This window comes from Mesocricetus auratus, unplaced genomic scaffold (genome assembly GCF_017639785.1).
Source record: "Mesocricetus auratus isolate SY011 unplaced genomic scaffold, BCM_Maur_2.0 Super-Scaffold_100010, whole genome shotgun sequence".
Taxonomy (NCBI): Eukaryota; Metazoa; Chordata; class Mammalia; order Rodentia; family Cricetidae; genus Mesocricetus; species Mesocricetus auratus.
In genome coordinates this window covers 19,063,502-19,078,900 of record NW_024429194.1, presented here as the reverse complement: position 1 = coordinate 19,078,900, position 15,399 = coordinate 19,063,502, and the positions used below count along the sequence as shown (strand labels likewise).

At 48.3% G+C, this 15,399-nt stretch overlaps 1 protein-coding gene across 2 annotated transcripts in view; it reads left to right on the top strand.

Annotated features, from left to right (window-relative positions):
* Window positions 1-3,753: 3,753 nt before the first annotated feature.
* Ramp1 (receptor activity modifying protein 1) overlaps window positions 3,754-15,399 on the top strand; it is a 46,381-nt gene continuing 34,735 nt past the window's right edge. Inside the window, exon 1 of one of the 2 annotated variants that reach the window (XM_005082212.4) lies at window positions 3,754-3,910. In XM_005082212.4, coding sequence (XP_005082269.1) covers window positions 3,859-3,910 — 52 coding nt within the window. In that variant the 5' untranslated portion in view covers window positions 3,754-3,858. Of the gene's footprint in view, window positions 3,911-4,436; window positions 4,876-15,399 lie in introns of those variants that run through there. The other variant, XM_021234158.2, reaches the window with a different exon arrangement.

Genomic DNA, 15,399 nt, shown 5'->3' with positions numbered 1-15,399 from the left:
AGCTAATAAAGACATACAACTCACTTCTCATAACATGGTGCTTGTTTTCTTTATCCTGTCCTCTGCCTGTGGTGGCTTTTCAGTGCTTTCTGGAGGTCCATGGCCTTGGCATGTGTTGGTTATTCTATAGACTTGACTTTTCACTTGTCACTATACCCAGAAGCCTGTCTCTGCCCAAGGACGCATGTGATCCTGACCTCTCAGTTAAGAGGTCTTTCTTCTGTAAAATTTCTGCTTACTGGTTCCAGTACCCATTGGTTCATTTTGCTGGAGACAATTCCTGCAGTGTCTGTAATGGAGACTGGCTCTTCATCATTTCTGCATGGACACTCCTCTCACGTGCTTAGCAATATTAGGACAGTGTGAAGCGAGTGTTTGTTCTCTGGGTTAAAATGCATCAGTTGAGTCTCCCGCTGTTCACATTATGCTGGTGTTAGTACTTAATTCCTGTAGGGTGGGTTCTGTCTTCTTCTGAATGCTTGGTTTCTGCCACCACAGGACCATTCGATTCATCTTGCAATATCCCTTACTCCACAAGTTGTTTTCTTTTCTGGCAGAGCAGTATTGGAAAGCCATGTGGCCAGCGAGACACTCACTGCTGTTTCTGAGGCTAAGAACGGGTATCTGTTGGGTCACATGCCCCGTACGTGTTCTATGGTTGGAGTTGGTGTCTGTCCATGTCCATTCCTGACGATGCTTTGCCTGTCTGTTCTCTCTGTACACTTGCCTCACAGTTGCCATTATCTGTCCAGTTCTAGTCTGTACACAAGGTCATTGCAGCTTTTCAAACCATCTTGTGAGAAACTGGCAAACGGCATTTGAAAGCATTATAGAAAGTAGATGAGTTTTTAAACGGACATAGTTTGATTGTGCGTTAATATATTTTGTGGTCATGCGTTTGCTTGCTTTGAGGTTTTGTTTTTGTTTGTTTGAGTTAGGGTCTCACCATATAGCCCTGGCTAGCCTGGAACTCACTATGTGAAATAGGCTGGCCTTGAACTCAGAAAGATCCACCTGCCTCTGCCTCTTGAGTGCTGGAATTAAAGGCACAAGCCTGTGTGTGTGTGTGTGTGTACAGGGTCCCTTCTGTTACATGTGTTGAAACTTCATCGCTTGTATAGGTCTGGATAGAGCTGACTCCTCTTGTTCAACTGCATAGTTTTAGGGGAGGGTTTTGTTTTGTTTTTTTCATTTCTATGTCATTAGGATGTTAACTCTGTGGCCATGTTTCCATATCTCCCATGGGTCCCTAACCAGCCTCTGTCTGTCTCCCAGCTTTTCTCAGTCTGTCCTGCTCTCTGCTAAGTGTTGAACTGGAGGGCGGGGGGACTGGACTGGACTATGAGCATCAGGGACATGCGATTTTTTTCTTTTACTCATTTGCTTTGCTGCGCCTGAGTTGTCCCTGAGCACATCATTCTCTGTCAGATAGACAGTTGATTTGAGGATTTTCATTTGCTTTTCCCTTGGGTGCATTTGAGGGACTGAAGCTCTAAGCTCCTTGAGAGCCCTGAGGGTTTGGGTTTTAACTGCAGCTCCCTTGAGGGCCTTGACAAGCTGATGCTTGAAGCTGAGAGTTCCCAAGATGCCTTCTGTTCGTCCTTATCGAACAGCTGTGCTTGAGAACAACTGATTCAATGTGACAGTGGTCAGAGTGGCTTCCTGCTGGCCAGTGGAGAGGGGCAGACATAAGTCGGCCCTCTTTCCACCGTACCGGAAGACGTCCCCTTGTTTGCTTTGACACTTTCCTCTGGCTGCTGTTGAGGTTGCCTCTGTTACTGGCATTAAACAATTGCATGTGCTGTACCTTACTGTGTTTTCCTCATGACTCTTGTATTTGGGGGCGCTTGATATTCTTGAGTTTGTAGTTTCATGGGTATGTTTGACACTCTCCTTCCAGGACGACAGTCATAAATGAGGCCACTCGAAGTGGGGTCACAGTCTTGTGATGTGTTGTTCTTCTATAAGCAGTGGTTACATGGAGCTGCGTGCTGTGTGATGGTCTTGCTGTCAAGCTCCTTCAAGTTGCTCTAGTACTGTGTGTGTTTCTCCTGGGCCTGTGGCAGTCCCACTCTGACTACTCTGCTGCTCTGGGTACTTCTTTCTGGTTCCCTTCTGCGGTGTTGGCAAGTGGACTGTTCCAGACTAAGCTCTTTGATTTTTTCCTCAGGTCAGATAGTGTGTTGACATACACGTGTGAAGCCCGCACTCTGGATCTCTCACTGGAGTCCACTCGCAGCTCTCTGTCTCTCTCTCGTTACTTTGACTGATTCCCTGGACTCTGGCTTTCCTCTCCCTACTGTGGTGTGGAAACTTAGTGGGCAGTGCCAGCTGCACTGTCCCTATTCTCGGGGCTCCCTGCACTGTCCCAGTGACATTTGCTGAAGCGTAGTTACTTTACAATGTACATGTGGGAACTTTTTGTGTCCACTGAAGATGTAGTACCGACCTGTAGATGGACTTACTTCCACCGTTAATGACATCAAGCATTTAGCCTCTCTCCCCTGCCAGTGCATAACCTACTGCAGCACGTGAACCTCCCTGGGGGAGGGAAATCTAATGCCGCTGCTTACCAGTTAGCAGTGAGTAAATCTCATAGACTTGAAGGGGCCAGCCTGTTGTCACAGGGCAGCCTCACTTGGGCCAAGGAGTTGCTCCTTTATGTGTGAATTGGGAGAAACTCATTGCAAGTATTGGGGAACCTCTTGGGCTAGGTTCTCAGCTGTGGACATGAAAATGAGAGCCACACACCATGTTCCTTACTACAAGGCAGGGCTCAGCAGTTTCCCAGAACTTGCCTTGAATGTCTGTTGACCCTGGTAGAGTCTTCATAAGGTTCAAAACAAAGGGCTGGCCAAGCCAAAAGAATTTGTTCCCTTTTCCATGTCCCCTTGACTTCAGGACATTTGGGGCCCCGGGTCTTAGGTTTGCAGATCCAAATGTCCTCCTGGCCAGTACCAACTGCGGAGGGTCCCAAGCGCTTGGCCAGAAGGTGGCAGCAACCTCTTAGCCTTGTTCCTTTTCCTCTGAGGAATGTGGTCGTCCAGCAGTATTGTCTGCTGGCCGGAGTGGAGCCTCTGCCAGTACATGGCTGGTCAAGTGCAGCCCCCTGGCTGCAGTCAAGCCTCAGCGAGTAGACTTGCTCAGATAGTGAGCTGCTGCTTCCACGACTCCAGCTCATGCCCTACCCTGTACTCAGGGTATCTGCCCCAGGTTACCCAGCATGCCAGTGGTACACGGCATTTCTTGCTTATATTAACACACCCAAGACTCCTACCGTTACTGGTCCATTCTGTGTGCAGTCATGGCCAGTAGCCAACCCCAACAGAAACTGTCACCTTTCTACCTAGCAGTTCCTTTTGTCCCTAAGTTGGGTATTTATGAACTCTGCTGCCCTACCCTGGCCTATCACCAACTGCTGGCAAGTGCACCTTGTTCCTGCTGACCATTCTAACTGAGGTTCCACTCCTTGTCCCGCAGACGTTGGCTGGCCTGCTTTTGTCCCCACCACTCGAGTACCCTACAGGAAAAGGAGTTGGGACAACTGGCTGGCTGTTTGCAGAGCAGACCACAGGCTAGAGCAGGAAACCGGCCCTCAGGGAGAGGTGCCGGCTCTGAGTACCTGGAGACCCTCCAAGCCCATTCGCCCCAGACATTCCAGGAGCCTCCCCTCCAGTCCCAGCTGAGCTCCAGCCTCAGGTGCCGCCGCCAGCTTCCGCCCTCGACAGCGGGCGGGCGGGCGTGGGAGCTGCAGTGGGCCGGGCGCGGCCTCTCCCTAGCTCCCGCCCCCGGCGCGTCTCCAGCAGGCTCAGAGCTCGGCACGGCGCTGGCGCTGGGACGGCCGGGGCTCGGCTCGTCATGGCCCCCGGCCTGCGTGGCCTCCCGCGGCGCGGCCTCTGGCTGCTGCTGGGTGAGTAACCCGGGCTGCAGCACCGGCGGTGACCAGGGACCGGGAGGGCAACACCTGAATGCACCTTACTCAGTCAGAGCGCGAGCTCAGCCAGGGCAGCAGAGCCGGTGATGCAGGGGGCTGCCACCTAACGCTGCTATGGAGATGGGACGATTCGGGCACATCGCTTAGTGGGCCATCCGAAGGCACCAGCAACTTTTGTTCATACAATGGACACCTTGCTTTCCGGGAGGGATGGGGATCGCTTCAGTTCTCCGGCGGGCGGGCAGGCGGGCGGGCAGGCAGGCTCCAAGCTGATGCAAGCTCCCAGAGCCAGGAGAAGCTTGCAGATGTGCTCAACTTCCATCAAAGCCACCACTTAGGGGTCTGAACAGTATAACTGGAAACCTGTCTGTCACCTACAGCAGTTGCTTGTTAAGACCGTTTCTTTGGGGGTTTTGTTGTTAGCTTGTTAACCTGGCACTTGTGACAAAAAAAGAGAAAGAAATAGAAGTGGCAGACTTGCTGGGTTTCTGTTTTAGTGATCATGAACTGCAGCCCAGGGGTAACCAACAAGAAACTGCCCATCTCACTCTGCTTGCCTGCAATGCACAGAGAATCTGCCGGGAGCCTGGACTGCCAGACCTACTGAGCGTATTTCAGATGTACAGCTACCTTTTCATGAAAACAAAACAAGGAATTGGCCGTGTCCCTGGGAAGGCTGATGGCTCTTGTGGTGTCTTCCCACACCCATGGTGTTGGTCAGAGGCACCTGCTGCTCGGGCTCTGGTTCTGGTAAGGGTGGCCACGGGCACTTTTTATAGCCCAGGAAGCAGGTCAGCACAGTATGCCCTGTCTGTGGAGCCTGGGCAGGAGCAGCACTGAGAGACCTTCTGTTTACCAAGCAGATCTCACCCATTTGTGTTCCTCACCGAGTACTGCCCGGTCTGGAGAAAATATTCGTCTCCGGGTAATAGAATCTGAAGGTGGGTCTGGCTCCTTACATGTCTCAGCTAAACTCACATGAAAAGCAAAACCTTGTAATAATATTGTCTTCCCCTGTGCTAAGATCCTCTTGGTTTGATGTGGAATTTTAGCTTCAGTTCCCTAAGAAATGAACATTTCTGTATTAGCAAAGCAGAGAGCTGGTTGAGCAATTTTTTTGTTTGTTTAGAATGAGCAAATAAATAAAGGTCATTTACCAGTGCACCAGAGTCTGCACTCTGTAAGGCTTGTGTAAATAGAACACTGTATCTGACCAGATATAAGGACCTCCAGTGTTTACCAGGAAAAGGGTTCTTCTTGAAGTCCAAAGTCCTGTGCTCCCGATGTAGCCCTGAGTGGTCTGGCAATGTTGTCTTGGGAGAACAAACCCAACTTTATGAGGTTATCGGTGAATTAATGTCTTTGGAACCCAGCTGTGATGAACGGAATCTCTGAGCTCACACTGTTCTTCCCGGGCCCTGCTACTGGCCAGATCTCCTTGGTGATAGAGTTTGATATCCTGAATGGCTGTGTGGAAGGGTTTCTGTTTTTCTTTAAAGTATACTAATCTTCAGGGCTAAGATCTTATCTGGGACATTTTTTTTAAACAAGCTGGATCTTTTCTTATTCTACCTGCTGGCTTTATTTGTAATTAGCAAAATGGCAGGAGATAAAGTATTTTCCGTTCTCCCTGAGTACCCTGTGTGTGCTATTGTGTTTATAGAAGGCTGCGTACATTTAAAAAATTTTTCGTGTGTAATCATGAAAAAGTTCATCAGCAGTCAGAAAAGATGTGAGCTGTGGTTACACAGCAGAGCAGCTTGGACAGCTTGCTGACTGCTTTGCAAGCTCCCGATTGTTTTGCAGACTTCACTTGGGCATGCCAGCCACCGCTGACAACGATCAGTTCCCAAATCTTCTGTGCTGGAGAACACATGCCCCTCTCGTCTATCGTGCTGGGAACCTAGGAGGGGAAATTTGATTGTCCAGACTATTTGTTAAACTCTATATAAACTACAAGTGAGGGGAGCACCCCGGGAAGTCCGAGTGTGGCTGCGCTGCTGTTTCTATCTGGACATACCTCTAGCTGCAGAGTCCAGATCCAAGGGCTCCCACTTGCTAATCGAACCAGCCTGTTTGTTTGCTGTCACTGTGAGCTTGGAGGCAGAGGGGGATGCTTGGGTGTTTGTCCTACTTCCCTGCACATATGCTGGGTTCATGTGCAGATTATCAGTCCAGCCCCAGGGCTGCAGAACAGTGTTTCCATCAATGCTGGGCTACAGAGAACCACGACATAGGGAAACATTTTCAGATGCAATCCCTACTTGGGGCAACTAGCCCACTGGAAAAGTCCCCGGTGATTTCCCCACATACACCCCAGAGTGAACCAATTCCATAGTTTCTGATCAATCCTAAACTGGCATCTGGTAGAGTGTGTGACATGGGTACCACATGTGGTACGAATTCCAGTGAAAATGCTGAGCCAGGGAGTAGTTCCCTAAAAGCTCGCCCTCCGGTACCACTCCCTCAGGCCCACAGCCTCTCCTTCCTGAGATGCCATGTGTCCTGCTGGGCTGTACTTCAGTGGGGCACTGGCTACCGGGATAGTCACAGGCAGGACAGTCAGTTTTCTTCTGGGGCCCTGGAAAAGGTGGGTCTGTTTTCAGAGTAGATCTGAGTGCCAGTTGCCAGTGTGCAGCCTGCAGGCCACAGGCTTCCCATCCAGGAGTCAGAGAAACAGATGCACTCCTCATACCTTTTGAGCCCCAGTTGGAACCCACTCTAGGAAGCCACTGAGTCCGAGCCAAGTTTCCAACTTTCTACATGTCCCACACATAGCTCAGAGGTCAAACAGTGGCAAAGAGGACTAGAAGCTGCAATAGTTCACCTCAGCTGTGCCCTCCAGCACGAGACCTGCCCCGACTCCTGTGACAGAGAAGCCCAGGACAGCCTCCAAAACAATACAGAGAAACCCTGTCTAAAAAAAAAAAAGAAAAAGAAAAAGAGCAGTAGATAGCTGGATTGGTGGTTTGTAAGTAAACGCCACTCCGTGATTTCCCAGGTTAGCCTTCCACTCTCTTGGACCTTGGCTCACCAGTGATTCTGTAGGGATGTCCTTGGTGGCTAGACCTTGGGGAGGAATGGTGATTTAATGGTAGTCCACTGAACTTAAGCATCGAAACATGCTGGCATTGAGACCCTCTGCTCAAGAGTCCACCCCTCCACTGTGTCTTCCACCAAGGACTCATGGACTGGTTCCTGTCTGTGGGTGACTCCTTTGGAGTCCTGTGCTTTTTGTCTTTTCTTTCTTTCTTTCTTTCTTTTTTTTTTTTTTTTGACTGCTGCTGCAAATGGAGTGTGCTCCCTCAATTTGTTCTTGAGTGAGGCTGAGCTAAAACAAAAACACGCTTTTAAAAAATGTATTTATTTGCTTGTATGTGTGTAGGGCGTGGGGGGCAAGTGTGCCATGACTCATAACTGAAGGTAGTAGGCAACTTTCAGGAGTTGATGCTTAAGGTCCTCAAGCTACCAAGCCGTGTCCTAGCCCACTGGACACTATGTGTGCCTCATGTGGTGTCTCCCTTCTCTCTCATTGTTTTGTATTGGAGCTCCTCCCAAAGCCTTCCAAATGGGTCACCGTGCCAGCTCCAGCTAGAAGTGACTCCACCACTGCCCCCAGGCTTCGTGCTTTTTGGTTTTGGGTTTTTTGTTGTTTGGTTTTAGTTTTGGTTTGTTTTTCCCCACACCGGAGTAGGAGGCTGGCCACAGCAGCCTTCCTCTGCTCTAGGCTGTGACGGTAATCCTGCTTTTCTCCCGTGGCACAGAGGTGGTTTATCTCACTGTCTGTAGGGAAGAGGACAGAAGCATGGAGGCTGCATCATCTCTCCACATATACAGTGTTTTGCCACATGAAGGAAGAACCATTAACATGCACAGAGCAGCACAGAACAGCTTGCCCTGCCTCCTGCTGAGGGTGCTAATAGAGACAGCCATAAGATGCTTCTCCCTTCCCTTCCGGGCTGAGGAGGGCTGCTAAGGCCCCGGCTGCCCCTGGCTTTATCTCTCCTCTATAGCTTTATCTCTAGGATTGAGGTTCCCTTCGGCTTGGACCATGTCAATATCACCTCTGACTCTCAGTACCAAGACAGGCTCCTGGCAGGATGAGGCTGTTCCTGGAGGACCTGAGAGTCCTTTTTCCCTGGGGACTGTAGTTGACCACCTTGGGTTTTCCACAGCTGTCTTGCTGCTAGGGATTTTGTATCTTTGCAGTGACACCTGTTGCTTGCATAGGAACATATCCATTTCCCCCATCATCCTCTGCAGATGGTTCCTGACTTAGCATGATTTGACTTAAGATTTCCTTCCTCCTGCCCCCCCCAACATGATGCAGAGGAGAGCCGCACTGCGGGGAAACCATACTTCAGATTTTGAATCTGGACCCTTTGCTAGATTAGCAATTATTGATCTCGTCTCTCAAGCTGCAAGCATAGTCTCCAAACAGCCCTCGATCTCAGAGGAACAGCCAACAGCGTAGCATATCCCTCGATAAACCCTATGACCAAAAACAACATGGAGAGGAGTGGGTATATTCCTCACCTCAGGCTGGCTCCACTCCACAGCTGCTGCTGCTCTTGGCAGCCATCCCATAATACTGGTGTCTCTAAAATGCTGAGTCTCCAGGGCGACTGAATCTGCACCTTTACTGGTGGCCTCTCCCAACCTCTCTTCTGGGACTCCAGCCCTGCCACACAGTGCCAAGCCTCAGCTGCTCTCCATAACTCCTTCATGCCTTCAAAACCAATACCACATGGGTGACTAACATTACCAAGTTCAGCTGCCAGCGTGAGACAGCCTCAACCCCCTCTGGACCACAGCTTCTGTGTACTGACCCTGAGGAAACACTCCCAGACTTACAGTCCTCCATAACGATAGTCTCTTAATAGTCACGGTTACTTTCGCAGCTCCAGCATCTACTGTCTCAGCAAAGCAAAGGTTTCACTTCAGTGATTCAGGTCTCTTGATAATCACTGCTGATCCTTGAGCGTCAGCTGACCCGACCACAGTTTCGTATTTCGAAATATTGAATAGCTCCAATAGAGTCTTGCTTCCCTCTGAAACTTCACAAGCTGAGCCTCTATCATCTGCACTGCTCCTCCATTTGTCGTCTTGGTTCTCATAGCAGCGCACTGAGCTCGGAACCACTCAGTGGCTTCTCCAGGCCAACGATTTCCACAATCCAAATACATGGTCATGTCTGTCATAGCAATATTCTACTCCTGGTACCAATTTCTGTCTTAATTAGGTTTCTGCTGCTGTGATGAAACATTGTGACCAAAAACAACTTGGGGAGGAAGGGCTTTGTTTCTTCTTCCAGCATATAGTCCATCATTTAGGAAAGTCAGGCAGGAGCCTGGAGGCAGACACTGACACAGCCTTGAAGGAGTGCTGCTTACGGCTTGCTCCTCACAGCTGCTTTCTAAAGAAGGACACAGGTACCCAGAACCACTAGCTCAAGGATGGCGTAACCCACCACAAGCTGGGACCTCCCACATCAATCGTAGTCAAGAAAATCCTCCACAGGCGAGTCCGGTAGGGGCATCTCATCTCCTCAGTTGAGGTTTTCTCTTTCTCAAATGGCTCTAACTTGTGTCAAGTTGACACAAAGCTAGGCAGCATGGCTGACGTTTAATCCCTGTGGCAAAATCCCTGACAAAATCAACTTAAAGGAGGAAGGATTCATTGTGGCCCAGGTTTTCAGAGGTTTCAGCCTGTGGTCACCTGGCTGTGTCACCTCTGGGCAGTGGTGATGCAGAATGTGGTGGCAGGAACATGTGACAAACACAGGTGTTCTGCTCGTGGCAGACAGGAGGCTGAGACAGATGAGGAGGAAAGGGCCCAGGGACAGGATCTAGCCCTGCCAGGATCTGCTCCCTTCAAAGTTTCCATCAACTCCCAAGAATCTATGAAAATAGCACCCATCACTGCCCCACCCAAAAGCCACTCCTTGGTACTGCAACATCAATCATCAGGACATTCCGCATCCAAACTCTAGCACAGAGGTTAAGGCAGCACCTTCATTCTCTAGTCTATGACATTTTCAAGTTGTTATGTCCTCCATCCATAAAGCTACAAGTCCATTGTACATCTAGGAGTGTTATGTAGGCGGTCGCTTCTCTAACTCCTTCCATATCTGTGGGTGTTTCCCTTTCTTTGTCTGTCTTGTGAGCTGGCATTTTTATGTTTCAGGACAGACACTAGTATTCCTAGTGTTTCTCCCTCTGAAGAGTCAGTACTGAAGATCACCTGATCGATTTTCTTTGAATGCCTTACCCACTCGTGTGAGTGAGCATGCTCAGTCAGTCCTCTGCCTGACAGAACTGGGTGAGATTTTGTCTGTTTTGTGCCTGCTGTTGGCATCTTCAGAATTTTCTGTTTGTGGTTTCTGTTTCCTCTTTGACACAGAATGCATTTGGAAAACAGTTTTTAAAAGTCCCAGTGGCTCTCGGGTTTTGGGGATCCCAGACACTCATTACTGGTTTTATTGCACCATGGTTGGGAGACAGATCTGCCATAGCCTCCCACTTAGAGTGACCTGGGGGTGACTTCTTACCCCTACGCATTGACTTTTGTGAACAGACACAAGCCACTAGGAAGAACGTAGCAGTTTTGTGTTGGTTCCAGTCCTTTAATTAAAACTCCCAGCCACTGGGAGTCTTAAAAATTGTTTTCCAAATGCTTTGTGTCAAAGAGGAAATAGAAACCACAAACAGAAAATGCTGAAGATGCCAACAGTGGGCACAAGACAGACAAAAACTCACAGAATTCAGCCAAGCATAGGACTGACTGAGCAGGCTCACTCACACGAGCGCGTAAGGCATTCCTTGTGTTAGGTTTAAAAACTTGGTCCCCTGTCCTTGTTCACTTTACTTGTCCAGACCCGCGAGCTTTGTAGACACCACACTTAGGAGCTACCCATTCTTCCTGTCTCCGCCTCGTGTGCAGGAGGCAGATGGGGGCTTGTGTGCACAAAGCCTGACAGTCACCGCAGCACAGAGCTCAAAGCACCGCCTCTGCCCACATGTTACTCTTGACATTTTATTTTTAATTGTGCTTGTCTTAGTCACCGCTCTCTAGAGGAGCAGAACAGATACAATGAATACGTGCCATGAAAGGGAACTTTCTAGATTGACGTGTACCATGGGCGTTGGGTAGTACAGCAACAGCTGACTTGTACTGAGGAGACTGAGCACCTGCTAGCTACTCAGTCCTCAAGGCTGGAAGCCTCAACAGTCCCAATCTGATGCTGAAGGCCTGGGAAAATCCCTGGAGAGCCCCTGGTCTTCCGTCCACATTGGAAAGCCAAAGAAACTGGAATCTGTTGTCAGTGAAAGACGGTGGTGAGAGCGGCAACCGCAGAGTAGATGCACTCGCCAGCAAGAAGGAAAGGCAGGCCGGCAAGCCGGGGCTTTCCCCCAGGATCTCTTCATATCTGGACCACGGCTGGAAGGTATTGCCCACTCTGAGCAGAGACTTTTCTCTCCTCAGTTAATCCCTTTCAAAAAACAAAACAAAACATAATCCCTTTCAAATAAAAACAAAAAACCCAACACAGACCTTCCCAGAAGCACATCTCTTAGTTGATTCCAGATCCAATCAAGTTAATTAATCAAATTCCCTAAAGGATGTCTGAGTTCACTTTCAAGTGTACCATTGCATTCATTAGGTATATTCATGGAGTCTTCATCCCAGACACCTCCAGAATGACTGAAAACCTGTCCTCATCAAATACTAACCACTGACTCCCAGCCAGTGGCAGCACTAACCACTGACTCCCTCTTCCTCCATCTCCCAGCCACTGGCAGCCACCACTCTACTTTCTATCTCTCTGATTGTCTTAGGTTTCTATTGCTGTGAAGAGATACCATGACCACAGCAACTCTTATAAAGGAAAACATTTAATTGGGACTGGCTTACAGTCCAGAGGTTTAGTCCATTATCATCATGGAAGGACATGGTGATGCATGCAGGCAGACTAAGAGTTCTATATCTTAATCTGAAGGCAACAGGAAGTAGACTGACACTGGGCATAGCTTGAGCATAGGAGACCTCAGAGCCCACCCCCACAGTGACACACTTCCTCTAACAAGCCACAACCTCCTAATAGTGCCACTCCCTATGAGCTTATGGGGGCCAATGACATTCAAACCACCACAATGGTTTTAACTACAGTGGTACCTATGGAATAGAATTGTGGAATTTATCCTTCAGCATACGTTCTCAAAGTTCATCCTTGTGAACCAAGTTTTCCTTCCTCTGGAAGGTCAGCATAGACATGCTGCGTCCTGATTATTTCTCCATCCAAGGAAAGATGGGTCAGCTTCTTGGTTCCCACTCGTCACCTGGTGTGCAAATGCCTCTTTCGGGTCTCCTGGATATTGGCTCAGAATAGGGGGTGTTGCATCACGTGGTAGTTTTACCTCTGATTCTTAGGAGCCACTGTGCTGTTTTCCACCACAGCCATGCCACCCTACACTCTACACTCTCGCCAACAGTGCACAGACCCTCCTGCCCCTCTCCCCTCCCCACCCTACCCCCGTCCTCATCAGCAATCACTATTTTCTGGTTTTGCTGTTACAGCAGCCATCCTGAAGACACCGCACCATTCATTACTATATGAGTGGAATTGCACTTTGTCAGGGGCCATATTGTGCTTTTAAGTCTTACATTACTGGAATATTCCACTGCCCATCTTTGGGACATTCTGGAGTCCCTTGGTAGTGGTGGTGACTCTTCTTCTTTGAACCTTTTTTAAAGATTTTTACACATTTTAATTAAAATAGAGTTATATCACTTTTTCCCTTCCCTTTTCTCCCTCCAACTGCTCCCATGTCCTCCCACTCTCAAATTCATAGCCTTTTTCCTTCTTTATTTTTGTTATGTGTCTGTGTTTACTGTATGTATGTGTGAGCACAATTATATAAACATAACCTACAGAGTCTGATTTTGGTGTGGGGGGGGAAGAGAGGGAGAGAGAGGGAGAGAGAGAGAGAGAGAGAGAGAGAGAGAGGAGAGAGAGAGAGAGAGAGAGAGAGAGTTCTTTCTAGAAGTATCACTTTGTAATAGATAACCAGCAAAGTGGCTTGTCCCTGGGAGAGGTTAATTCTCCCTCTCCCAGCAGTATTTTGACCTGGGTAGTATTTGACTTCTCCAAGGATCCAGAGGACACAGTTCACTTGCTTGGCTGGGTCTGGTGACCTTGGCTGGCTACTTCCTTCTCTTGGGTCCTCATCAGGTTGAAGGTAGCACAGGCTCACATCCCCGGGATAATTGTGAGAATTCTGAGATCCCCATGCAGGATCACGTGAGACCTGAGGCACCATCAGCATTCTCTGTGCTTGGAATTTATTATAATATCTTATTTTCTATTCCCCATTGTTTGCTAGTTCTAGGTGGCATCCTGTCTTTTCCTTCCTTTCTTCCTTCCTTTCAATTTTTTTGACAAGGGATAGGGTTTTTTTCCTGACTTCTTCTACAAATTGATTATTGGTGTATTGGGAAGCTACTGATTTCTTAAGTTGATTTTGCTTCCTGGTGCTGTACAAGTATAGGTAAAATCTCAGAGTTTTCTGGGGGAATCTTCATGGTATTTTAAGTATAGGAGCATATCAGCCACAGATAAGGATGCTTAGGCTTTTCTGTCTACACCTTTATCTCTTTCACTTATTGACCTAGCTATGACATCAAGTGCAATATTGAACAAGAACAGTAGGATGAACACTGCTCATAGACATTTGTATGTAGTGTTTGATCTCTGGATCCCACAAAGTGTCTGAAAAGAAATGACCCCAAGAGTTCTCCTCTGACCTCCATACACAGCCATTGCATGCATGCATGCACGCATTGGCATGCACTTGTATGTGCAAGTGTGGATGCACATGTGCTTTTCTTGCATGCATCTTCACATGGCATGTGCATACACACAGGCACAGGATAAAAGAGTGAGAATACTTGCCTCATTGTGATATTAGAGGAGATACCTTCAACTTCCCTGTGTAGTTTGCTGTATACAGCCTTTATCTCTATTAAGATCTATTCCTTCTGTTCCTAGTTTCCTCATGAAGCTGTGCTGAACTTCCTCAAAGGTCTTTTCTGCATCTACTGAGATGATTGGGTGATTTCTGTCCTTAAGTGTGTTTCTATGTTGGTTTGCATATGCTGAACCAACCTTGCATCCCTGGGTTAACTTGATCATGGCATATAATCATAGTGTGTTCTTGAATTCTATATGCAGGATTTTGACTTTGGTTTGGTTTGGTTTGGCTTTTCAAGGCAGGATTTCTCTGTGTAACCGCCCTGGTTGTCCTGGAACTTGCTGTGTAGACCAGGCTGGCCTCGAACTCACAGAGATCTGTAGGGAGAGATCTTACTAGGCACCTGCAGTGCTGACCACTCCCGTTTGGACGTGGTCACAGGTGCATACATGGGGTGTGGGACAAGATCTCGGAGAGGCAGCTCTCGCTCTCTTGGGTTCTGGTTGGATCTCAGAGAGCAGAGGAGACAGACAGAGCTCTGACCTTGGGTCGTTGGTTTCTCATGTAAGTGATTTCTCCCTAATAAAATAATATACACCATCCCCATCCCGTGTATGGTAATCTTCCTCTTATAGAGATCCACCTACCTTTGCCTCCTGAGTGCTGGGATTAAACTAATGTCCCACCATGCCTGACTATATGCATTTTTATGTCTATATTCATCAAGGAAATTGGACTATAGTTTTATTTTATTTTGAGACAGGGCCTCACTTTGTAGCCCTTGTTGGCCTGGGACTCACAGAAACCCACCTGCCTTTGCCTCTCAAGTTCTGGGACTAGAGGTGAGAGCATACCAGCGGGTCTTCACAGCAGGTATGCAAAAGTGTATTGTTCAGTCTGAGCAGTTGTGTAGTTTCTGTGATTTTTCTTGTTATTTATTTCTGGTTTTATTCTGCTGTTATCTAATAATGTAGTAGAAATACCCAGTTCTGTTATATTTGTTAAGACTTGCTTTGTGGCCTCAAAGGTGGTCTAATTTAGACACAGTCCCTCAGGCTGCCGAGAGGTGTACTTTATATCCTCTACTTAGGAAAAGATTCCAGACAGACCTACTTAAAAAGCTGGGTTGCCAACATGTCAAACGATGAAAAGCCTTTGTTCTCCTGGGACTGTGTAGGATGAGTCTTAGGGATGGCAGAGCCACCCCACGGATGGAAGATGCCCTGAAGACCTGGTAAGGGGCGGAGACGGTGCAGAAGATTATTATCTGCTTGCCCTCGTGTTCTCCGGACAGCCTTGTTCTCTCCATCATCTCCAGTTCCTCTATCACTGAGGGTAGTGGAGTGAACATGCTGTTCCCGGTGCCTGGTAATTGCTGGGCATCACTGTGATGTGAGAGTGACCATCATCTCCTGCGACTCTCCTGTAGTCTCAGAGCCTCTGAGGACAGGGGTTATCCTAGCCCTGGGTGATGCTGCTGTCTGAGAGGCCCTG